This window comes from Egretta garzetta, unplaced genomic scaffold (assembly GCF_000687185.1).
Source record: "Egretta garzetta isolate BGI_Z169 unplaced genomic scaffold, ASM68718v1 scaffold79, whole genome shotgun sequence".
Lineage (NCBI taxonomy): Eukaryota > Metazoa > Chordata > Aves > Pelecaniformes > Ardeidae > Egretta > Egretta garzetta.
In genome coordinates, this window is record NW_009260791.1 from 7,111,445 (window position 1) to 7,136,895 (window position 25,451).

A 25,451-nucleotide genomic window follows, 5' to 3' on the forward strand; every position below is an offset into this window, starting at 1 on the left:
GGCAAGTGTTTGCATAAAGAAGTTAAATTTTAAATTAACATTAACTTGCCTCTTTTACAAGTTAGGCAGACATGACTTTGACATGCACAGTTTAGCCCCAGGACTATGAGAAGGCCAGAATTAGAGGTGAGGACAGAAGCAGGTGGTGTGGTGTGGTCAAGATGAACTGCAAATGGCCGTCAAAAATCTAAGGGTTGTCAAAAGCCAAAAATCTGGATGAGGTGGCTGTGTATGATGGTCTTAGAGGCTCAGTGTTCCTCATATTATTGCACCTTCAACTGCCATTCTTCTGTTGTCTGGACAACAGGTTTGGGGTAAGAGGACTACATAGGATGAAAGCAAAGAGGGCACAAAACAGGCTTTCTTTCCTTTACTAAAGCTTGGACTAGAGACTATACAAGGTTCCTCTTATTGTGCCCAAAACATGAAAATAAACATCCCTGTGATAAAGGGAAAGGTGGTGCACTACAAATGACATTGCATCGTCAGCTGTTGGCAAAATGCACAGAAAATCCATCAGATTAGAGGCCAGGCCTTCAGTTTGGTTCTGAGGTGAGGAAATGCAGCACTTTCCTAACAGACCAGTAAGGGAATCATCCTGCAGAGGACAGGAATCCACATACATCTGGGTTTTTTTCCGTTGACTTTATGCAGCAAGCATAATCTAAGCCACTCTGCTGTCTCTAGTAATACGTTGCCAGTCTGCAAATCCCATTTCTGCCTGTCATCTCATACTTGTGATACATAATATACCTGATAAGGATTGCAATAACACTTCAGAATGTATACTGAAGGCCTGTTCTTTTTACACTCATATCCTTACTCATACTGAATTACACTTTACCCTGCAAATAATTCTACTATAATCAATGGGTTTCCTGGCAGTATGAAATTATAGTGTGAGTAAAGGTACTAATACAGTCCATAATACTATTCCCTATTGGGACTATGATCTATTAAGTTACATGCAAAGATGAAACTTGGGAAACCTGTCCAGTACTGAAACCAAAATTAGGCAACGGTCTACTAGGTCAATGATCCACCAATTAAGGAAAAACCTCGTTAGTAGGATTTAATGGCTCCAGAGAACACTATTCAATCAATAATCCACTAATATCAGAGAGATTTGCACCTGAAAATGCAATGCTATGGCTCCAAAGGGGCAGTTATAGACAATCAAATAAATCGTATAATCACATGCAGTAGTACAAAGTGGACCTTAATGGAGACAGCACAGTGAATTTTTGTTAACTCTCTTATATTTCCAGTCCACACTGTACTTGTTTTTCTATATGTTATCACTAACAAAGGAAATAAAGCTTAGAGGCCAACCAAAGTACCAACCCTCGCTGTAAATTAGTGCAAGTCAATCTTGGCTTTTATTTAGGGGAAATATTTCTTTATCTTTTCTTTTGTCATCTTTTGTTTTCTTCTCATTTTCCTTTTCCTTTTCCAGGCTGATAGTAACAGAGGATAAAGATTCTGGTTTTGTAGTAAATAGATCGTCAAGGCAATAGCAGGACAATAAGAAGTCACATTTTCAAGGAGTCATTTGTGTGGGTCAAAGGAAGAAAATCAATTATATCTTCAATGATAATGACAATAATAAGTAATGGAACCGAGAATGTTATCTCAAAAGAAGCCATCAGATATTTTCACTTCTATGCATCTGACTCTTCAAGAGGCCATGACTGAGAGGGGAAATATAGACCAAAGTCTGCAGAGACAGCTTTCTCTGTAAGCCAGGGTGTGTTCTGTGTTAGTCAGCTTGCGTCAGACCTCAAGTCTTACAAGCCTGCTCATGACACGAAAATTTAATGCAGACCATCCCAGTACAGTAAGAAAGACAGGTACAAGAGCCCCATTGCCTTCCTCTCCTCTCACCAGCTCCAGTCAACAAGGCGGCACTGGTTCACATAAGCACCCTATTGCACATTCAGGAGGGCTGAGAAAGGAATTCAGGCTCAACTTTTCTGGAAAAGAAATAGCCCTGTAGTTAGCGTGGCAGAACCTCACAGATATTAGCAGTAAATCTTTCTGAGTGGGGACTGAAGTTCCCTCAACATCTTCAAGTCCCTCAAGTCTTAATGACATTCCTGATGATTCCTTGGGTGGGATTCATCTGAGCTAATGGAGAACTTGACTCCTGAGCTAGTCATTTAGAAGCGGGTATTCTGAGATACGGTACATCTTCCCTGTAGCCAGATGCCTAAACCAAGATAGATTAATTGCATCCCAAAAGTGCTTTCTTCCCCCTCCCTATTACTATAAAAGAAGCTCAGACAAGATCTCTGCACTGTAGGTATCTAAAGCCAGCCTGTTTTAACATACCTCTACCATATGGCTATGCTGTCGGCAGGGTAATCATCTTGGTATACCAGAAAAAAAGGGGATGGTACATAAAATACAATTAGGAAGCAAGCAAAATATGAATTAGTAGCCTAAAAATAGCCACTAGGCCATTCTCTACTCCACCAAAGGGTTCGGTGTATTGCTATATCTGAGCTCTGCTGAACTCAGGGTTCTTCCTGTTTCTACAATAACCTCCATCCCACACCCCAGTCTTAGTCCAGAAGCCCATTGCCACTGCTGAATTAGAACTGCATGCAGATACTTTATGATACCTCTGTGGAACCCTGCAGCACATCAGATCTAACCATCCCTGGGGGCTAGATCTTCTGAGACCCTTTCTTTCCCCCAGCAAAGGGAGCACTTGTGGGGCAAAATGGTTTTAGACAACCAGAAACTGTTTATGAATAATTTTGAGATTTTGATTAATTAAAAACTAAGTAGCAATGTGAAAAACCTCAGAGAATTCACAGTTCAAGCTTCAGAGCCCAAATGGGATGATGGAATGAAAGCTGCTATCTCAGATGAGATATTTAGTCCTAAATGGGACTGTACATTTACAAATGTAAATTGTATTAGTGTTGCCTTAAATAGGAAGAGCTCATTGAAACACAAACTGAACTTTCTTTCAATAAGTAGTAAGTATATTAGATCAAAATTTGAGGTAGATTTGAGTATATTAAGTATTTGAGTACCACGTGTGTGTATGTGTGTGCATATATATTTAGTATTAAGAATTGATATTTTAGTATATTAAAATAAAATTAGAGCTATAAACCCATGTATTGTATTAGGGGCAAAATACCACATTTTTGGCAAAAAAATATGTAGAACTGCTTTCCTATAAAGAGGTGGCTTCTCTTTTAAGTGGTCTACAGAAGTGCTGCTTTAGGATGATCATGTAAATTCAATCCGAGTTTGCTTCAAACCATTGTAAGTGGCATCAGGCTACATTTGACTTTGGAATCCTACTTGTTTTTCAGAAGATTTAATACTGTATGCCTTCCTGATTGTTAAAATTTAATCCAAACAAAATTTGGGTAAACATTTCTTCATTTGTGAAAAGATTTAGGACTCTGAAGTCACACTCTTTTTGAGAAATTTATTAAAATTATTACAACTTTTTTTATCATCTTAGAGGTATAAAAAGGATTAAATCCTGCTTGACTTCTTTTGGACTTTCTGTTGGAAACTGTTTTGCATACTTTTGTTACATGCACATTGGATTTCTGTAATTCTTTGATTGCAGCTCTGCCAGGAACATCATTCCAAAAATTGTAAAGGATCCAAAATGCAGTAGCAAAAGCAATTCCTGGCACCTGTAGGAACAGCCAGCACTTTTCTCCAATCTTTGAAGTCTCCAAACCCTTACTCAAAGTTAATACCTGTCTTTGATTTCAGCTTGGCCATAATCTTATATGCTCACAAACTCATTTGTGCTTTATTTGATAGAATTATGTTTAACAAAATTCTTTGTAAGTTGTGCAGTGCTGACTCTTATGCAAACTTTTCAGTTAAAAAGCATCATAAGTACTGATTAATGGATGGATTATTAACTACCAATGCAACCTATATTGTTTAATCAAAAAGTTCAGTTGCTTTAGGCATTGGAGAAATACGAGATGGTGCAGAGAAATTTTTTTTTTTTAAATGACACTGCATCATCTGGTATGCTCAGTCACAAATTTAGTGGAAGATGACAACATACACTTCTGAGCAAGTCTAGTCATTAGAAACAGTTACAAGCATCAGATAATTTACACTGTTTACACAGCAAACAAAATTGGCTACAACACTACTAGCTATGGAATTCAATAGACCGTTGACTTTTAGAAATATTAAATGGGAAAATATTTCCAACATTTTTTGGTACGAGTAAGCAGTCTGATTTTTTTAATGAATACAATGACTAAAGTCAATGAGAACGACAAGCTTTCAGTACTGCTGAGAATCAGGTCTCTTTTTAAAGGCCCAAATACAGAGTTAGGTGATGGGTATGATAGTATATATAGTATGTTGCTTCTTGCTTCAAATAAAACCATAACAGAAAACTACATAAAATGCAACATTGTTGTTGCTAAAGAAGACCATTTAACAGAAAACCTCAGCTAAAAACCTCTTCTGGACAGCAAAACCCTGCTTCCCCTCCAAACTTCATTGGAGGAGAACAGGATCCTTTCTAAATCTTGCTACCGAAAGCAAGAGAAGCTTTCCTGGTTGTATGCGATTGAGAAGGGATTCTGAGATGGACAGATACTTGCAAGTCTAAGCTTGTTCTTGAGTAGCTGGTCTGTGAGCCAAAGCCATAACAACTACCTTTTTGATGCTGATGGGTCATTGCTCGATATTGAACACTTAAAGTCGTAAGTTTTATTGCAAGTGACAGAAATATATGACTAATTATTTAGGTTTCCTTGCTGTCTTTTGGAGGGCATTTTGCAGAGAAAACAGCATGCTTTTTGAAGTCCCAGACACATAAAAGCAAATGTGGCAGAACACTTCCACTTACATGCCAACAAGCACACAAATTTCTGGCTAGACCTTACTCAAGTGAAATTTACTAAAACTTTCATGAAAGAATGTGAATTCTTTTTATTACTGCTCCTCATTCTTTCCCGCTCCAAATCTCTCCTGACCCACAAAATTGCCATACATCATTAGGTTAGGAAATCAGTTGTGCCAATTATTAGTCTCATGACATTAGGTCTTTCAGCTGCTAGAATTATGTGTTTACCTGAGAATCTTGTATTTCATTTAAAAAGTATGTTTCTGGTTCGGGTCCTCATCATTTCAGTGAAAGCTAGAAAACATGAACTCAAGGGACTCAAAAGGCAGAACAGAAATAAAAAGGATGAATAAATAAAATAAATGTATGTTCGTAGTGATGAAGATCTCATGAATTTTAAGTCAATACCTTGATTTCCTTAGTCCAGATTAATGGGTTTTTCATGTTGCAACAAAAGACAACAAACCAGGAGTAAGAGAGCCATGCTTCCCCCTTTGCAGGTGGGCAAACAGCCAGCAAGTGTCACTATAGACTGAAGCAAAGTTTGTGCCTCTCCGTAACTAAATGTGAAAATGTTTGAGGCAGCCGGGAGCACTGAAAGCTGGTGGAATGAGTAACAAAATGGCTCTGCAGACTGGCTGCACCTTGTGTTGCATGGAGATCACTGGGCTGACCAAAGTACACCACACAGTTTCCACAAAACCAAGAAATGCAGGACCTTACATAAGCTGGGTAATGACCATAACTAATAATATTCTAGTAATTCTAATATCTAAACATGTTAATAATAATGGGAAAAAACCAGCCAAACATACTCAGCAGGATTTGGACCTTGAATATAAACAAGAAACAGCAGTAAATGCAAGGATGCAGTCTGTTTTCATCACATATGAAAATGGAATATACTGAGAAGTAACCCAGAGGAAGGAAGGAAGGGCTGCCTCATGGTTAGCGTCAAAGATTAGGGTCACCGTAGCTGGGTTCTACTCTGAGACAGCCATTGACTTTCTGTGAAAACCTGGAAAAGTCACTTAATCTCTATGCATTTTATTTCCCTCATTTCCAAAAAGGGGATAATAATACCTACCTTAAAGGTGTAGTGGGGCTTAATTCATTAATGTTTGTACAGCACGTACAGCTCCTTGACTGGATAGTACTATAGAAATGCTAAGTATTATTATTGCACAGCAATATCACAAAAGAAAATTAACACGGTAGTTCGTTCTTTAATAAAAGGAACACTCAAATTAATATGGCATGGTTTTTTAGAAAAGAAAACAAAGAAAGCAAAATTATTTCCTACTAGTGAATTTAATAACCCCTCCTCCCACCACATTGTTCTCATCTTGGGTCCCAACTGCATGTGAACTATACATTCAATTCATCCTCAAATTGCAAAATGAAAGGAAAACACCTGAAAAATGAAATAGCTGTTTTTCCTAAGGCATAAGTGTAATTTAAAACATAACATTATGGAATGAAAATCAACAGCATTGTTGAGTTTATTTTATTAAAAATGTTTCTCTGTGTACAGTGGCTATGTGTATAATCGGGATGGTGCAGCACAATAAATTTCCATTAAGAAACAATGATTCATTTACCACAGTGAAAGCAGTAATAAGGTTAAACTCTTAAGTTAAGTGGAAAGTAAGTCAAACTAAACCCCAGCAGGTTTCCTACTAGTGGCATAGCTAATGTTTTTGAAAATGTTCTAAATGTTCTTTCTCAAATATATGTATTATACATCGCAGTATTGTTAATTATATCCATTTTCTCTTTTATACACTTCCCCAGGAGATCAGTGAAGAATGGAAAACTTACTTATAGTGGATTTCAGATTTAATGACACAAAGATGGCTTAATATATATGACAAAGTTATATGCTCTTACCATATTTGATAGGTAATTATTTTTTATACTCTAATGGCTACCATTTTGAAAATAATTAATATATTATTTATGTAATTAATAGATAATCAACCGAGTAATGAAATACTCTGGTTACATCATGGTGGGTGGTACTACCCTGTTTAACATCTCTAGAGCTCTTGGCATGACATCATGTCATATATATATCAAAAGACTTCACTTGAGAGTTTTATGCACATTTCAAATATGGAACTAACATTACTATGGTATTTCTGTTCATATATGTACATGAAAGTCTCAGCCATATATATATAAGTGTATATTTTTAAAGTTTGTCTGAAATTAGATTTCTAAATCCATAGTTATGCACTTAAATAAATGCCATAATTTTCCACAGAAATAAAAAGCATGTGGCATTTCCTATGGAAAATATAGATCTATTGCTGTGAAGTTCTGCAGGTCTATCAACAGTCCTTCATAATGACTAGCTTTGAAGTTTGCTGATAGAATAAAAAGAACCAGCGTGTTTTTTCCCCCATTAGCAGAAGACCACAAATCATTTAAAAAAAGAAATACAGATGTCATACGAAAACTTAAAATTTCATTCAAATGGACATGCTCAGGAAGCTGAAAAAAACCCCTGCCAATTCTATCTACATTGACACAACCTTCTCACTAATCCTCAAGATTGGAAAAAGAAGAGTTAAGGAATGACTAATTGGGAAGACAGTCATTTTTCTGCTGTTGTTTTCTTGCATGCCTGTATAAAGAAGTATGTTTAGAAGTGTTTGCAACATGCCCTTTGAGATGAGTATTTAATACGTTGTCCATCACCTTAAGAGTGCTGTTGCCCTAGACACCCTGATGTACTAGTGGAAGAGAAAAACCTCTTTACCTCTAAAGCTCAACAATTACTCGTGATTCCTTTCTTATTCTTTGGTCAAAGATCACTTGCAGAGTAAAGTGACCTGTAATGATGATTCAGGTGAGGGTTTATTTAGAAGTGATAGCTATGAACAGAAGAAAATTGTATGGTTCTACCAGGTTTGTTTGCTAACTTAATAGTCCTCTTTCCTAAATGGTCCCACTACTTTTGGGGAATGGAACGAAACACACAACTGCCATTAAGTCAGTTGCAAAGCTGAATGCTGGCCTTCAGCTGAAGGAGCTTATCCATCTGAACACAGCACTGTCACTATAATTCTTTTCCCTCCTTTCCATAAATCTTCAATCTTAGGCTTAAGATGTGGCCTAGATTAATGCAAATCTAATAGCGTATATGGTTTTTTTCCACGTATCTATCCACCATGAATTTGAATGTTTCCTCATGTATGCTAAATTTATATCTCTGTGTGACCTCAGATAGGCTATTCTTGACTCATATGTGCAGAGAAATAGGCCATTAAACTGATGGTCACACAACACATTAGTTAATTTAACTGATGTAGGGAGTGAAATTTAGAGTGAAGCTTTTCGTGACAAAACTCAGCTTTATAGTGAAGTAGACCGAAAGAATACTATTGCTTTCCCAATTGTGGTGTGATTAGCCCTCTGAAGCTCTCTTTTGCAAAAAGTCTAAGGAATAAATATTACTGTAAAGATTCAATAAAATCAACATGAATGAACACATAGTACATAAATGAAGGTGAAAATATGAATATATGATTACATGTGTACATGCATTGCATTACATTATGTATAAGATAAATATTTTATCCTACTATAAAGAGGAGTCTCTCTATGAAAACTATGATTGTTTTTTTATTACCTTAAAATATTGCAGTTGTTTCTCAGCATTCATTGTTCCTTCATTTTCTTGTCTCAGACAGGAATTGAAGATGAAAAGCTCTGTATCTCTCAGCCACCCTTTCAGCTCTTTGATCCTGACCTCCAGCTGCCTTACCAGGCTGCCGCTTTCAGGCGAGAGCAGGTCACGTGGACCTAACCCACTGTGCCCTACCATTGTGTCTTGGATCTTCTCTCCTAGGGTTTTCTAATGCATCGGATAAAGAAAACATAGATTAGTCTTATGTACCAAAACATATACAGGTTAATGTGCAACAAGAAGCATCTGTTAGATGACTAGAGATGCAGGGGTTTTAATAATTACTACTAATATCAATCAATTTCATTCTTTGTTTCCTTCTTTCAATCAATTTCATTTTTTGTATCCTTGTTTCCCACTTATGCTGTTCTCTCTGGGTCACTGACTTTGCTGGAAGCATGATAAATCAATGTTTATTAAGAGCAACTATGGACAGAGGAGACTAAATGATACACAACTTTAAAAAGTAGTTACTTTACAGAATTTGTCCGTGGCTTCAGACACTTATGACCATGCGAGTTACTGGTTTCTAGGCAGCAACACAAAACACGAGAAGCACTGAGTTCACCAAACTCTCACCCAAGGTACCGTCTAAGTTTTCGGGGAAACACTGAAATACTGAAATTTTTTTCTGAGGTATGAACTGCCAGGTCACAGTTTCCAAACTTGCAGCCCTCAGGTTGTATACAGCAGCAGTTAGGTCACAAAACAGCTGGTTTGCTTTTAAAAGTGGATGAACTCATTCAGACGCCAATAAGCTAGAAATTTGCAAAGCCTCAATGTTGCTGCACATCAGGCCAATTATTTAGGCAACTAAATTCGGATTTAAGTTCTCCATGTTAAGCATCCACTTTAAAAATAATGGACCAGAATAAACATTCACCTCTGATAGCTAATGAAACTAATTTACTACAGCTTTTCAAAGTAGTATTTCTAATAAAAGAACCACTGAATAACATTTTGATAGTGGACGCTGTGAGCATAATGAATATTCTGAAGAGGCCAGGGATAGAAAGTTACCTTCCTTTTCAGGATTTTGAAAGGCAATCCTTTAACATCACAAGGGAGATACGCTGTTGCCTGCTGCTTCTATGCCAAGCAGTATTTTATCTGACCCATAAGAGGCTGTCAGGCTGACACTTATTATAAGCACTAGATCTGTGTTACTGATTGTAGAATATTGGATATACACTGACAATCACATCCAATAACCTTTTAAACTGATAATTAGCAGCGGTTAATTGTTGTAACATGAAGATACAGTTTTAAGCGACCCAGTATGGCTGTCTGTTGAAAATAGACGCTTTAGAAAGTTACTGGAATATAATTTATAACAATGATGTTAGCTTCCAAAAATAAGCCTTAAAACACAAATAAAATTAGACCAACAGACATTAATCTACTCTGTGGCATTCTGTAAATAACGTCTTTCGGAGATCATAACTGAAAAACACGCTTTCTTGGCAAGACCCTTCTATTTTCATGGTGCAAATATTGATAATTTGAAGACCCTCAGTGGAATCCAGCGCTAGCTATTGTTTTTATGCTGTAACAAAAGTAGCAGCAGGAGGTGAAATCAATGCCCTTGGAGGGTAGGGTCACAAAAAAGAATTTATTGCCACTTTTTTGTTCTGGAACAGTTTGCAATCATAAATTCTTCATAAACAGAATACTTCAGAGAATGGTCCGTCTTCATAAATATACGACAGAGGACATCAATTTCATTTAATTCACAATTTGTGTCAGCACAGCAGATGCCAATGCCTGCCTTGATAGGGTTGTTTAATATGCAATTGAGACAGAGTAATATTCAGCACAGGGGACAAAATTTCACAGATTAAACTGTACGCACCACTGACATTTCATTCTAATGTATTTCCATTCCACACTGTTCACCTTAGATGAAAGTAATATTAAAAACCATATCCCTCTATTTTACCATTGTTAGAAGTTAAAATCCTTGTCTTTAATTTTTTTCATGCCAATTAAAACGTAATCATGCCAATTAAAACAGTATGCCTAGTACCGTTAGTTTTTGCAGAGGTTTTTATTAAATTAAACAAAACTCTATCAAACTCTGCTTATTATTCATGAAATTGCATTTAGCAGGAAAACTGTAATAGTTATATTTTATTTTCCTGTAAATGCTAAAATTAATAGCAAAACTTAATCCAGAGGTACATTTTTATTTTAACGTGCTGAGAAGTGGAGGGCTTCAAATTTTTTTTAAGGCAGCATTTTTCTAGATTTTTAGAATTATGATCAGTTACTTATCTCATAGTTTTATATCATTCCAGCTCTAAGCAGTGCCACTGAATTAACCTGATTAAATATTTTGAAAGTCATAAATATATGGCTCACAACCAAAATTATTTTAAAAGTACAAGTTGTCATGATCAGATGTAAAAACCAGGTTAATAAGTCCCATTTTTATCAGTAAATTTATTAATGTTCATGTAGTTTTAAAATGCTTGTGGTGATGCTGTAGATTAAAATTAAAAAGTAATAAGCTCACTAGCCATAACACAACTTTTCACATTTTCTCACAATTTGCACATTTAGAGAATCAAGCGATTAGAAACAACTGTGCTGAACTAAAAAAGCCCCACCCTCTGTAAAATGGCTATTGCATTACCGAATAAGCTAGTGACACAAGTCAGTATTTAAAATGCTGTTGCCAGGTTGCATGTATAGCTTACTCGTAATATATCAGAAATGTTTTTTAAGCTAAGATAATAGCATGCAAAATTATGCAATGTAACTGTATTGCTAATATCACACATCTATAATTAATCATTTAAAGTAATTTATAAATTTATCTTACCCTTGATTTGAAGTGAAGGCAATTAAGGAGAGAAGTGGATGGAAAAATATATAGTTTGACCTCTCTCTCTCTCAGCTGTTTTACAACAATAGGACAATAGTGTCTCCTGCACGGTGCCATCCCTGGTCTCTGGGTAACAGAATCACTATATTGCTTTTTTTGCCAGATTCTTGTATCTCACTCTTTGGCTGAGACCCAGCCCATCATAGCGTGAAATGAATTACATGAAACTTTTTTGGCTTTTGTCAAAAGTGAGCTGAATACAGCAGCATGAAACGTATCCTGGCTGTATTCTCAGCTTCAGGTATTCAGATTTGCACTGAATCTGCATATTTGTTTTTGAGCCATCAGTGTGACCTGAAATATGCAGTGACAACCCCACTTTTCATCTTAAGGGTATAGTAAATAGTTAAACAGTAGATGTCTCTAACATGTACCTTCAGAATAAATTCTATTAACATTCACTCAAGCATGACAGTCAGTGTATATCAGATATACTGCATTATAGTTGACTTGGTGCATACCCGTAATACATGGCATATTTTACTTACATTTTTTATGTATTAAAGAACTAAAATTATTAAAGTCAGACAGGAGACAAGCATGGAATAAAAAAAAAAATCAACAGAAGAGGAAAATACTGTGGAGTTTTTATAATAGCATGAGTAGCTTGTTTGAAATGTACGTGGTGAATTGAAAGAGAGGGAAATTTGTGCCTCAAATTAGAAATCAGACAGACAGCGTACTTCAACACACAAAAATGTACACATAACCCACAAACAGTAATAAAAATGCAAATACCCCAAGCAGTTCCCATTTTTCATTAATTGAATCCACTTTTTCAAGGAGATCATTTGGTAGTAAAACACCACTTTTCTTCAGAGCTTCAACCTTACTAAGCAGTTCCATCTTTTTCGGGTGCCTGATTGACATTTCTACATTGTATCTCTAAAATGAAAAGAAATAGATAATATTAGCTACTGTAAAGAGCGTTCTCTATAAAAAATTAAACTTTAATTCTATGTGCCCAGTTATGATCATGCTCACTATGCCATTTTTGAATTTTTTTGTTTGTTTTAAGCACACAACCTTCTCATGACATATAAGAGATTCAGCTACCAAGCACGTCACTGTCTGGGTGATGTACCTATGCAGGCAGTTGGCAATTGATTACATATAGTAATATTCACTCACTCACTCACTCACTCACTCACAATATTCATCTTTACAGTAATATTCACTAATACTCTCTCATCTGAAGCTTGATCCGCCTTTGTCTCATTCAAGTCAGTGGTATCTTATTTTTCAAATACGTCACTCTGGCAAGTAACATTGAGGCCCTCCATTGAAAAAAAAAACCAACCACCCCCCCAAAAATAGCAAGGAAATAATTTCATAACTATGTTTCCTGTACAGTTTATTTCTTCTCTCTCTCATTGTGGATTCTGTCTCATATACGGGCATGAAATGCTATTACACGTGAAAATGTGAGAGTTTCACCTTAGAGAAACAATTAGACATAACAACACAATACCAGTAACTTGATTTTTATAGCATCAACCAACAAGAGCAGTGAAATAGCACACAAACGAGAACAGCCACCATGTTCATACAGTCCAATAGCTTCTTCAAGCTGAAACTACCTTTTAGTTCCTGCACTGTTATGTATTGTTAAAAAAGAAAATAAAAGAACAGAAAAAACAGGAATAAAACCAGAAGCTTCTTTCAAAATTACTTTAATATAACTTTCTAAATATTTTAGTTGTATATTACTTATATACTCTATAAAAATGTATTCTAATCTACAGACACATTTGCAAATAAATCTCTTTAAAACCTCTATTCTCTGAAAACCTGAATTAAGTATTAAATGTAATAGTTACTATAGCAATTAATTATGTTTTAGTAGCTGGTATAGTAAATCAAAAACCAGAATTTAACACACAGGCATCCACTCGCATACATATCTTACACATAGTTAAGCTAATTCCCTCTCTCTCTTATGTACAAAACGCTCATAGGAATAGAACTTCTGATAGGGCCAAAAATACACCTTTTACTGAAAGAGGAGAGTTCAGCACATATTCTTGCAAAGGTGTTTACAAGACATCCATAAATTATGCATAGCTATTAGCAAATTGCATCCTAAACATTAAGCTTTCTTTGCTTTATATTCAGCCAAGAAAACTACTATAGCAGCTCATACTGAAAATGTTAATAACTGGGCTAAGTATAAAAAAATTAAGCATGGGTGCCTTTGCCAGATCCAAGAACATGTACTGTAGGAAAACAAAGCAAAAATACAATTGGAGACAGCTTAAAGAAAATAATAAAGGTGTGAAATCACTGTTTCAGCTAACAGGTCCTCAGCAGTTCCATGCATATGTTTGCATATTGTTAGTTTCATATTTTAATCTCTCATTTACACAACACATGCACATCATTTGTATTATGTAAACTTCAGCAAATATTAGTCATTTGTGGATCATAGAGCAAATGTTTTAAATGAGGTGATTTAAACCATTTCTCATTATTAATGAACACTGATCAGGTGTCTGCGTATCCAAAATTACATGAATATGCATAGTAAAAAACAAGGAATTGTTTATAAAGAACTTGCCTTTCGATACTCGGCGTACCACAGCTAAGGTTTTAGAAACATACGCCAGTAGGTATCAACCGGGTTTGGCACTAGGGAACCGGATCCGCCAAGAGGCAACACCATTTTATGGGCCTAAAATGTTCAACAAGTATGCTGCTTGGTCCCGTATTACTGCCTTTTCAGCTAGAACGCTCACTGGAGGAGATTACAATCTTCTTTATGTAATCTGATTTCTATTTAAAGATGATATAGCTGAAAAGGATTTGCATAATTATTTCCATAAGTACATGTAATATCAAGGGGAATCCAGAGTCCAATTTGCTAGGCACTGAAATCCAGTCCGTGCTACTCCCTTTCTTTTGTCAAGTGAATTAATAGACTGAGGGAGTCCTCTAGCTGTGTGACACTGGTGCAGGCACAGCTCGTTAATACCCATCACCTGTCCTAGGCTGGCTGGCTGTCGCTGCTGCCCGGACCAGGGCTGGATATGGCTCCTGGACAGTGCAGGACGGATGCCAAAATTAAATACATTGCATGTTTCATAACTACAGTGCTCTTGTTAACGTAGAAACAGAAGACGTTTCATTTAATTTTGGACTAGATAAAATAATTCAGTGCAGCATCACCCAAATAGTGTGACAGATGTTATAAAAGGTTATTACATTAAAAAATAAATAAGCTAGATTTTATGTACGCGCTCTGTCTTTGTCACCATGTAACCTACTGTATAAACAAGCATGATGAAAGTGCTGATTGATAGAAAATGCATTATACTGTAACTGTAAATGATGAAAGAATTCAGTTCGTTATTAGATGTACTGGTATGTGACTGAGAGCCAGTATTGTTTCACTCCTGGAGTGTGTATTTTAAGTTAAGGGAAGAGCTTAATGTACAGGAGGTACAGTTGGAGAACTGATAGCACGAGATGCTATTGCTAATGCTATTTTTTTAATCCATTAAACACCTACACTCTAAGCAGTTGCATGGAAAAATTAGCTACCAGCTCTATCAGTGCTGCACAACCCTAGTCTGGTAGGACTACTTAATCCTGTGGTGAGAAGATAATTTAATCTTCAGATTCATTCTTTCTTCAGCTTTAAGTGAGCAAAGGCTGCTCCATTGTGACAGTCTGTGGATGCTATGATATAGATTACTGCTTAATAGACAAAATGAGATTAAGAAAGTTGAAGTCACAGGTTTCTCTCAACAGCCACAACAATAAATAAATGAGTAATATTTAATTTCCCACAACACCTGTCATATTCAAAAACTGGGGAAAAAAAATCCGCAAACAACACCACCCTGGAAAACCTGCAAAATATTTACAGCATGATTAGCTGTGTGCATGCATGGCTAGTTTTGTGTTCCTGAAGCCACTCAAAGCCAAAACACCGTTATGTAAGTTAAAGAATTTTGGCTTGTTATTCTTTCTCACTCAATACGATCAATATTTCTCAAAGGACAAAGAGTGCAGTATAAAAAAAGGCAGTAGCATTTATCCGTGAATAAGTTTGGCAAAAATATTTAAACCACGAGAAGTTGAATTTCAAAACAAAGCAAGTTAAAACCTTACTTCCCCTGATAAAAATATTCTAAGAAATCCAGGCAGGCTTGATTGAGACACATTTTTTGACACTTTATACTAAATTGTGCCTTTTTTTCTTTTTTTTTTTTCTTTAAAAATTTATATAAAACATTTTTTGTGTGAAAAATCACACCCGAAAATTCTGCCCAAATGGAGACTGGAACAATGCCTTGTAACAGTGTTAATTGTCACCATGGAAACCAGAAGAATAAGCCATTTTGAAACTGGTATAGAAGGCACACATTGAGCAACTCAAGCATTTTTCAGCCTCCCTCAGTGTTAAGGAACAAGATGCCTAGTCACTGAGAGGTCAGAGAAAGAAATCATCATGAAAGGTTCGTAGATGTGCACTGTCTGGTAAACAATAAAAAAATCTGTACACAGTTAACAACTCAGTAAGACTGCGCACTGCATCTTTCAGAAAGAGAAACACCACAAAAAGATGATCAGGACTGGGCTGCGGATTCCACCCCTCGAGCAAAACTTTAGGGCAATATTATGCGAACCTTGCCCCTAAAGCTCCCTGGGAATTCTGTTGTTGTAATAAAACTTCAGAAGAGGAAAGAAAAAAAAAAGCCTGCATGATGGAATTCAAAATAATGCTCTAAAAGCACACAGAGAGATTAAGACATCCATTGTAAGACTTTTGTATGGTGCTTCTGTTGGTTATAGTGAAAAGAGACTAGACATACTGAACACACAGTGGAGCTATGGCTACGAAGTACAGAAGAATTAAGCCAGTGAACTTTCTCCATTATTGGAATAAGGGTGTGCTATTTGTAGATGTTCTGCATTCCATCATTCACATACTCACAAAGTATCTTCAGTCAAATGGGGCTGTGTGATGTACAACAGATCAGAACGGAGTGACCTGCAGTTTTAGTTTTACCTGGATTTGGTCTTTAAATTTTTTAAAATTGCCTTTCGGGGTGTTTTGACTGCTGCAGACACAAATACATACACATGCATGTTCAGTGTCTGTATGTGCACGCATAGTCAGCGTTGGCACATGTTTGCAAAATACACTGCAGGCATAAAATCGAATAAAGGATACTCAGCAAGCAAATTCACCAAATATGTAACATAAATATATATATATAAGCATATAGCAATGCACAGCTAGCAGCATTTGTCCATCACCTCTTCACACACATTCTCACTTTGCTTTCTGGATAATGTTTGCACTCTTCATGCTAGGCTTCATGGTGGCCCCTTAGGAAGCCCATGCCTAATGCCATTCAGTGATGAACAAAGACTCTTTTTATTCCAAAGTCCAGGGTCCAAAGCTCAGCTGTATACAAGCAAAGTGAAGGAATCTGCTAGAGGCCAGCCTACCCTTCACAATAGCTCTTAATGCTTCTACCTTTTTGGTACTATCAGTGTGAAACATTTTAGAAAGCGTCCAGAAGCTTGGTTATATTTCTTACGCTGTCAATAGCACTAGAACCTCTGGACAACATTCAAGATCTGGGCTGAGCGATCTGTCTAGATAAATAGCAGTTTCTGTTTCTCGCAAACTTCATGTATTTCACTATTAGCAATTTATGGCAAATAATTGCACAGGGAAATTATAAAGACTCCTACAATTGTCCTTGTAAATTAATAATAGGCTTTCTTGATTGGGATAAATTTGCTGCTGAGCCTTTGGAAAAATTAAAAAGTGCAATGTCATTTAAAATTGCCAGAACTCACACAGCAAATTACATCTGAGGTTAAGAATCAGTTTTTCCTCTTCTAGTTTATTCCATTTGCATGATCTGGAAATCACATTACATTGGCTATGTATTGTTAATTGGACATAGATTGCATTATCTTTAATATAAATCAAACTACAAATATTAAAATGAATTGCAAATTCTCTAATAGAAGATCATAAAACAATCTTTTTTAAGTATCTCCCATTAATAATTTAATTCCAATTATATCACTCCGAAAACTCAAGAAGGAGAGCGCTAACTTATTTCCATTTGCTTTTTCCCCCTACAAATAAGCACAACAGTACGATATGCATTTGTGTGAGAGTGCGTGTGCGTACGGGTGCCCGCCTGTAAAACAAAACAAATCTTAGCACTTTTGTCTCTAACCCCTGCAGACACCTTGCTTTTTTGTTTCAGAAAGTATTAAATGCGGATTATGCCTCTGCTACGCATTCCCTTCTGTGGCAGCTGGAGAAATAAACTCATTGAAAGAAATATTAAGTAACTTCATGAACGAAATTTTGCCTACATTAAAAAATTATGCAGTCAGTAGCCATTGTTCTGTCTTTTTTTTAAGGAAGGTGATCCCAACCCTTTAAATTTTACTATAAGTGTAATATCTTTTTGAAGACTTTGTATGCCCTTTAATGAATTTATATTAAATATTTAATACTGTTTAGGGCATATCCACTACTACCAAAAACAGTTATATTCCCAGCAGTCCCACTGTTTCAGGCAGAGGGCTTGATTGATCCTCCTAGCCTGAATTGAGTAGAATGAAAAGAAGCAGTTGGAAAATAGCTGCAATCATTTAATGCAGATGACCTCTGACAGGCTCACAGCTCTTCTATCTGAACAGAAATTTGCATGGGGTCTCTGTGCAGAGGAACAATGTAACCTAAATGGTAGACAATCTTTATTCTAATGAAGTGGGTGTCAAGGTCAATGTAAAACTGCAATGATAAATGGTGCACCACTAGGCAAGAGAAGTTGCATAGGCATTGTAGTGCTTTCACATTAATTGAAGGCTGAAATGCACTGAGTGAAAGCACAAGACTCTCTTTTCACCATAATGTGTTAATGCACAAATGTTTAAATGTTTTATTCAAGCCCCTAGCCTGTTGGCACAAATCTTATTGCAAACAAAAATACAATAGTTGGCCAATAACCAGAAAAATAGAACTTTTTATTAGCTCGCCTTATTTCTTGAATCCCTAACAACTTCCACAATCTACTTAGAGTACCAAAAGAATAACAAGTCTCCAGACACCTAATGTAATTCCCATGATCCTTTTTCTATTTAGGATATCTGTCTTTAATTAGTTCCAAACAAGCAAGCCTTTAGACAGCTCTTCATTAGATACCATTCCCAATGAACAAACTGCGAGAAGAAAAGTCATGCTTCAATATTATTATTTCCTAGATTCCAAGTTTTCTTTTAGTATATAGTTAACATCTCCAGGTGCCTTTTGTTCTCAGTAAGAATTAGACCAGTAAAACTGGGTTTTGTAATGCAAAGAGTTGTGTGCCTAGAGTGGGGACTAAACTACAATCTGTTATTGTGGCTTTGTCAAAACTGCAATACAACTATAATTATAGTACTTCATCAGTCGATCAAGCAATTTGTAGAAGGCAGTACATTTTGTCTTATAAAAATGAGGAGGACAGTAAGCTGCTTTTTAAAATCCTGAGCTGCTTAAGCTTGTTAAGGGTATATTGTTTGCTAATACACTCATTAGCAGCCAAGCATTTTAACTTCATCAATTAAACGGGAAATGGTGGTGCACCATTAGTTTCACAAAATGCTGAAATACAGATAGGAGTCTACAGCTAAGAATTTTGGAAAATTTATTTTCACCTGCAAGCTGCATTATACACTTCAAGCCGTTTTTTCTGCAGCGACATATACATCGGGGGGGGATAGGGGTGTGGGGGGGCTGTGCTTGTGCATGAATGTAGGTGGTGAAAGCCCTGCATATAGTTGTGAAGCTAATTATATATATACACACATATACACCCACTTAAAATTTCCCAAGTCCCATAAGGATTGCTGCTAAAGCACAGCGTCATTTCTTGACACCGATGAACGTTTACTCATCTGAGTAATCCCAAGGATGACAGAAGTTTATTCCTGTGAACAACCAACAGCTCTCCTGGATAACTAACGGGTTTGCAATATGGATGATAAATTCTGAATATTTATCAGCCTTTATAGTTTTAGGCTCTTCTGTGCAAATAGATGTTAACAATACGATTACAGTTATTAGACAAGGAGCTATAGCTTGTTACTAATTAAGAGGATCTGCAGTACTTTCAGTTTCTGGGAGGCTGTGAGTGGCACGTACTGTACAACGCTGTTTCTATTTTACAACTCGCCTGTGCAAGGGAATTTTCCATACGGAAATCACTCTTCAGGATATTGCAATTCAGAGAATAAACTCCAGTGGAAAAAAAAAAAAGTATAGTGTAAAGGCAAAAAGAAAAAAAAAAAAAAACCCACGTTACTGATGAAACTGTTTAAAAAACTGTACAGCTTCATCTGTGTGTGATTTGTCAGGTCTGAAGCTTTGACGTGCCCAAGGGGCAGACCCCAGCGGGGAGTAGGCTGCAGAGCTAAATAGCTGTGAAAGAAGTCTTAATGTAGGATGGAATTCAAACTAACCTTGACATGACCTCGGGAAAAATATGCAAAAAGTAAAATGAATGCACTCTGCAAGATACATCCTAATTTTGTGGCCGAGCTGGTTAGTTTCACAAACATAACTGGGACTCTAAAAGCAAAATAAAATGCGAGGAAAAGGGGGAAACTTCGGAATTCAGAGCAAAAACTTAAGCGGGCATGGGGTGTTGCTGTGGAGGCATATGAACCGTTTGGAAACAATCCAAATAAAAACCAACACTGAACAATATTGTTGTCAGCCTGTCTATTCAGGAAAATTGTTTTTTTAGGTTGAATATAAATGACACAAAGCCAAGATTACATCATTGCATTACAAAGTCTGTTGTGGCTTTTAGCCGAACAAGCCCCATGGATCTACTGGCTGATGGCAGTAATTCAGTAAGAAGTTTTAAGGGTTTCTCTCTTTTTTTTTTTTTTTTTTTTTCCCCAGCTTCATTACTCTAAATATAGAGGAATTTCGTTTAAGTACTGCTCATTTAATTTTTTTTTTTAATCCACACCCCTGAGTTTGTCCTGCAAGCTTAATACTTGATACAAACAATAAAAATTTGAGTGGGTATATTAAGTCTTGATTTGGCTTTATTATGCATTTTGCCTGTCTTGCTCAGTGTTGAGTTAGGCAGGAAGATATCCACCTTAATATAGCAGCCAACAACTGCCTAATTCACGAGATATATGGAAATTTTAATTGAGTGTCAACTTGTGTTGAAATTCAATCGCAGTATCTTCACAATACAATTTTGTAGCAATACCAGTTATTTACTACACTATTAACCAGATTTTAAATATAATTAAATTGCTAAGAACATATAGCCAAAATACAGCAGTTTGCATTTATATAGCAAGGGTAATCAAGTATCAGGTGGATGAGATTCCACTAGATCTAGAAACTGCCACCCATCCACAAATGGGGACAAACCCTGGCAGATGATGGTAGAACACGGTCCCACAGCACAGGTTATAGCGCAGTTCAGGTAAGGCCACAGAGTTGCTGTACTTCATGTTATAACAATTTATCGATCTCATAAACTCTGTGTTTTACTGGGATCTTCGGCTGATAATATGAAGGAATTCCTGAGATTGGTCTTGTATTGCTTGCAACGAGGCTGTTAGAGCTTTGAGGGGTTTCTCACACCTTGCACCAGAGGTGTGACTTTTGGCACAGACTAATACAGATGCAACCTACAGACATGCTTAACATCTCAAATGGGGATTTAGCTCAATCTGCATTTATTCAGTTGTCTGGAGAATAATTGATATAAAATAAATTAAAAAAAGCGCTCTTTAGGAATTGATAACTACTATACCTTTGGGTTAGTGCTCAGGTACATTTTTTGAGGAAAAAACCCACAGAGTAAGGGAGATTCCAAAATACTGGTGTAGACCGCGGTTTGCCCATTACTGAGCAGAAAATATATTTGATGGCAGGTAAACTGTTTGGCCTGGAAACAAAACCGTGGAGTTGCAGCTCCATCTTTGGCTGGATATTCTGAAATGCCGACCCTACCAAATCTCATATAGCTACATTTTTACATTTACATTTTTACAAAATAAAATACAACAATGGAAGATTATGGAGATTTTTTTGAAGACGATAATCAAAGCAAGTAATTTATAACCTGTTATCCTCCCTTCTGCTAAGCTGTGCCTGCTTCTGCAGTATGCATGAAACATAAAATTGGAACTCCTCTACACAAAGATTTAATTCCAAATGCACCAACTATTGTCAGGCTGTATGTTACAGGCATCATTCTATTTTGAAATGGATGTTCCTGTGCATTTATCTTTCACAGACTGGCTCTTCTGAAGTCCTTACTCCATTGTTACTCATCCAGAATGCTAATGGTGGTCAGTAATAACCTCCTGCGAGTGAATTCTGACTGAAAATCGACAAATAAATTATCCTCTCTTCTAGCACTACCTACTGGGATATATTTGAGGGTAGAATATCTCTGGATCCTTCTTCTTCTTACCTATTTGCTATACTGTTTCAGAGGAGAAGAGGTTCCCCACTGCAAAAAGAGCCAAATGGAAATCAAAGTTCCACAGACCAACAGAGGCAGAACTCAAAGTCTCCACCAAAGGACAGGAGAATCCACTAAAATCAGTATATCCACCATCTAAGGTGCATTGGCTTTAGTAATCCACATTACTAGACCTTGTCAACTGTAGGAGAAGAAAATGATCCCTGGCCTGTGATGATAGCCCTGCAATCTCCGCAGGCTGGTGAGCGACCTCAAGTCAAGACCGAAGAGAATCTGCATCTAGCTTGCTCAGTCTCTAGCCTCAGAACATGTGGATCTGAGTTCTCATTACCTGTAGTATCTAGGGTAACAACATGATCTTTAAAGTATTTGAACTTTTTTCTACATGACAGAACTTACACCTGTTTGAGGGCCCTTCTAGGTGCTGATCAGAAAGGGTGTTGACAGCAGATCTCTCAGTTTGCCCCGAAGTTATAATGAAAAATGTAATTTTTATTTCAAATGCACATCCTGTACTGTATTAAGTAAAGTGAAAGCTAATAGTTTTTATAATGTGCTGTTTGATTTGTTCCTTATAATTTCCCTTGAGTGATGTCAAAGTTGGCACACGCAGCAGGTCCACTAGGAGTGCTAAAACATCTCCACTGACTGTCTAAAACACTGGCAACCACCGTAATTCCTCTTATACCAATACTGTTAAAACATACCTCATCAAAACCATTGTTAAAACATATTAAAAAGAAAGTTATATAGTTAACTACTTATTATCATCGCCAGACAGATGCATCCTGAACCCTTCAAGAGGCATAGCAGATAATAGCTATTCTCTTTTCCAGTACACATTAATGTTATTAAAACAAAAGGAGAAAGTTGGCATCCCAGTGCCGTTATCTGTGTTAACAGTAGGCTAATCTCATTTTATATTGAATTTTATATATTCTTAAGAACCCAATATTTCATTTTTAATATTATTCTAGGAAAAACATAGTACTTTCTTTATAAAAGAAATAATACTCTCAAGTTGAAAAGTTATTTTTATGATCAACTACAAACCGCTTTCAAGAGCAAATTTATAATGGAACTGCTGACACAGCCTAAACTATGGCTGTGTGAATGCTGCAGAAACAGCTATTTCAGAAAATATTTTTAGCATTAGGAGAAGTCCAACTTTGTTTAAACCTGAACTTATTTTTTTACAATAGCAAGTAATGTTAACAGCATGCTGAAAATGTTAGGGCTAAGTGTACAGTGTCAAAATAGATTGAATCTCTCTGAAAACTGGAAATTCAAGCTTTTTAAACATCATCCAGATGTTTGGCTTTTAATCATATTTCAAGAAAGAGGAAACTTATGCAATACAAAATTCATACATGCATATTTCATTAGTGCCTTTCCTATCACTGAATTAAAAATTTCTAACATATGTTTTCCTCAAACAGATAATGTTTTAAATTAGAAGACTTGGCAAGAAGTTGTACACCTCACAAATGTCATTGAATTATTTTAACATGGAAGAAAATATTTAATTTTTTTACGGTATTAACAGCTTTGATAGCAAATTCTACAGCAGTGATCATTTTTTGCCTTATTGATAGGAAGTTCAATGCTCCCTGTAACAAACTCAGCGTATAAAGATGACTGAACAGCAAGAACTAACATCTAGCCTTCTTCAGAATATCTGAGACTGGTAACACCCTGATGGACCAATGGGTATCTAACGCAGATGCTTTCTCTCTTCCCCACTGGTGATCGAAAAAGCATAACGCTATGCCCAAACAACTTCTTCAGCAAAAAGCCAGACTACATTGAAGGTGGAAAAACTTCTTCCAAGATGTATTTCAACTCTAGAATACTTAACAACACTGCTATGTTTGCTAAATGATATTTAAAGGACTGTATCAGTGTGGCCATTGTTTCTAAAAACTAACATACATGATAACTTATATGATTTTTTTTTTAGCCTCCAGAGTCTTAGAAAATTAGAGTCTGAGTTAATTTCTAAAAATGCACTTTCTGAATGTAATAATATTTTACTATTTTAAATAATTTAAGACAGACAAAACCTAAGCAATAAAAATGAGAGGAACTATCACACTTATAATGGGAAAGAAAAAGGGAAAAAGTCAAAGAAAACCTGCTTCTGGCCACCTGCATGTGACATTGGGTTTGTTCTTTAAGAGCCTTGTAACTTCCAAGGAGTATGTGAAGTGTGACCATGAGCCACCAGGAACAGCAGTATGCACTCTGTTACTTTGTGATGTGATGTGATGCAGTGAGACGTTACTATGAACTCCAGTTCTGCCCAGAAATGTTGGAAGCTAAACAGTCCAGGCCATGCTGAAAGCCAGTCTCTCTGTATCTCCAACAGCTGCTGTGCCTAGGAGAGACCCTTAGCCTCTTTCCAAATGGCCACCAGCAAGGGTATCCCTAATGCAGCCTTGCACGGGCAGCCTCAAGCTTGCCACTCCTATGCTCCAAATAGTTGCAGACTTGCAACAGTCCTGTGGGGTGGAGAAATATAATTCTCGATTTAAAATGGGAAACTGAGAATACAGACACACACCATGTCTGTTGTCAGGGAAGATCTCGATGTGGGAGCGCAAGTCTTCTGAGATCCGCTCCAGCATTCTGCCCAACATAATACTTTGCCTGAGCTCAGAACTACTCAACATTGTTTGCTCTACACTAGACAGAAAAAAAATATTGTACTTATGATACATTTTAGTCATTGTAGAAAATACCTCCGCTCTAAGCTCAATAAATCTTGATTTCTACAAGACATTTAGGAACCAACACTAATAGTTACCTTTCAAGGAATACATGAATGCAGTGACATTGAATGAGTTTGTCTACTGAACAACTAGTGAGACAGAAACAAAAGAAACTTTTCCTCTGTTTCTTTCTATTTCCCTTATTTCAGGTGTCTGTTTTCAAGGATTTATGCTGCTGCTAAATGTGAACTCTGTTATTTGCTGGCATGATGAAAGCTGAAAGCGTCTTCTCATCTCTAATGGCGTTCTGCCAAAATATTCTCTGACAAAACTTGGGCTGATTCAAAGATCTGGAGTTCAAGAAATTGTCATAATCTAACCTCACCACTTGCATAAAACATGCCATAGTCTTACCTTCTCTTCCTATATTAATTTCTCGACTTTCTGGCTTAGAGAAAATCCTTTGGTATTGTATCCAGCCCTGATTTAAAGATGCAAATGGTAGAAAATTCATAGCATTCCTTGGTAAGATGATAAATAACCAGCTTCCTTCACTGTCAGAAACTGCATGGCTTGTTTCTAGTTTGAATTTATTTAATTTTAACTTCCAGATGTTTTATCTTCTTATACCTTTGCCAATAGTTTGAATTCCTGTGAAAGCATGATGTTACTACAAGAATCAAACACAAAACCAGATGACTTGCACTGATCTCGCGTTAACTCTGTTTGGCGGTTCTCGATTACAATTTATAGAACCAAAACATAGAGAAGCTGAATAATTTTTGCAGAGGCTGGTGAACTCAAATACGCATACTTT

At 36.5% G+C, this 25,451-nt stretch overlaps 1 protein-coding gene across 1 annotated transcript in view; it reads right to left on the reverse strand.

Annotated features, from left to right (window-relative positions):
• The window catches only part of AKAP6 (A-kinase anchoring protein 6), a 227,249-nt gene that overhangs the window by 32,221 nt on the left and 169,577 nt on the right, over positions 1-25,451 (reverse strand). The window contains exons 9-10 of the mRNA XM_035902044.1: positions 12,175-12,321; positions 8,493-8,717 (exon numbers count right to left, since the gene is read on the reverse strand). Of these exons, the coding sequence (XP_035757937.1) occupies positions 8,493-8,717; positions 12,175-12,321 (372 nt within the window). The remainder of the gene's footprint in view (positions 1-8,492; positions 8,718-12,174; positions 12,322-25,451) is intronic.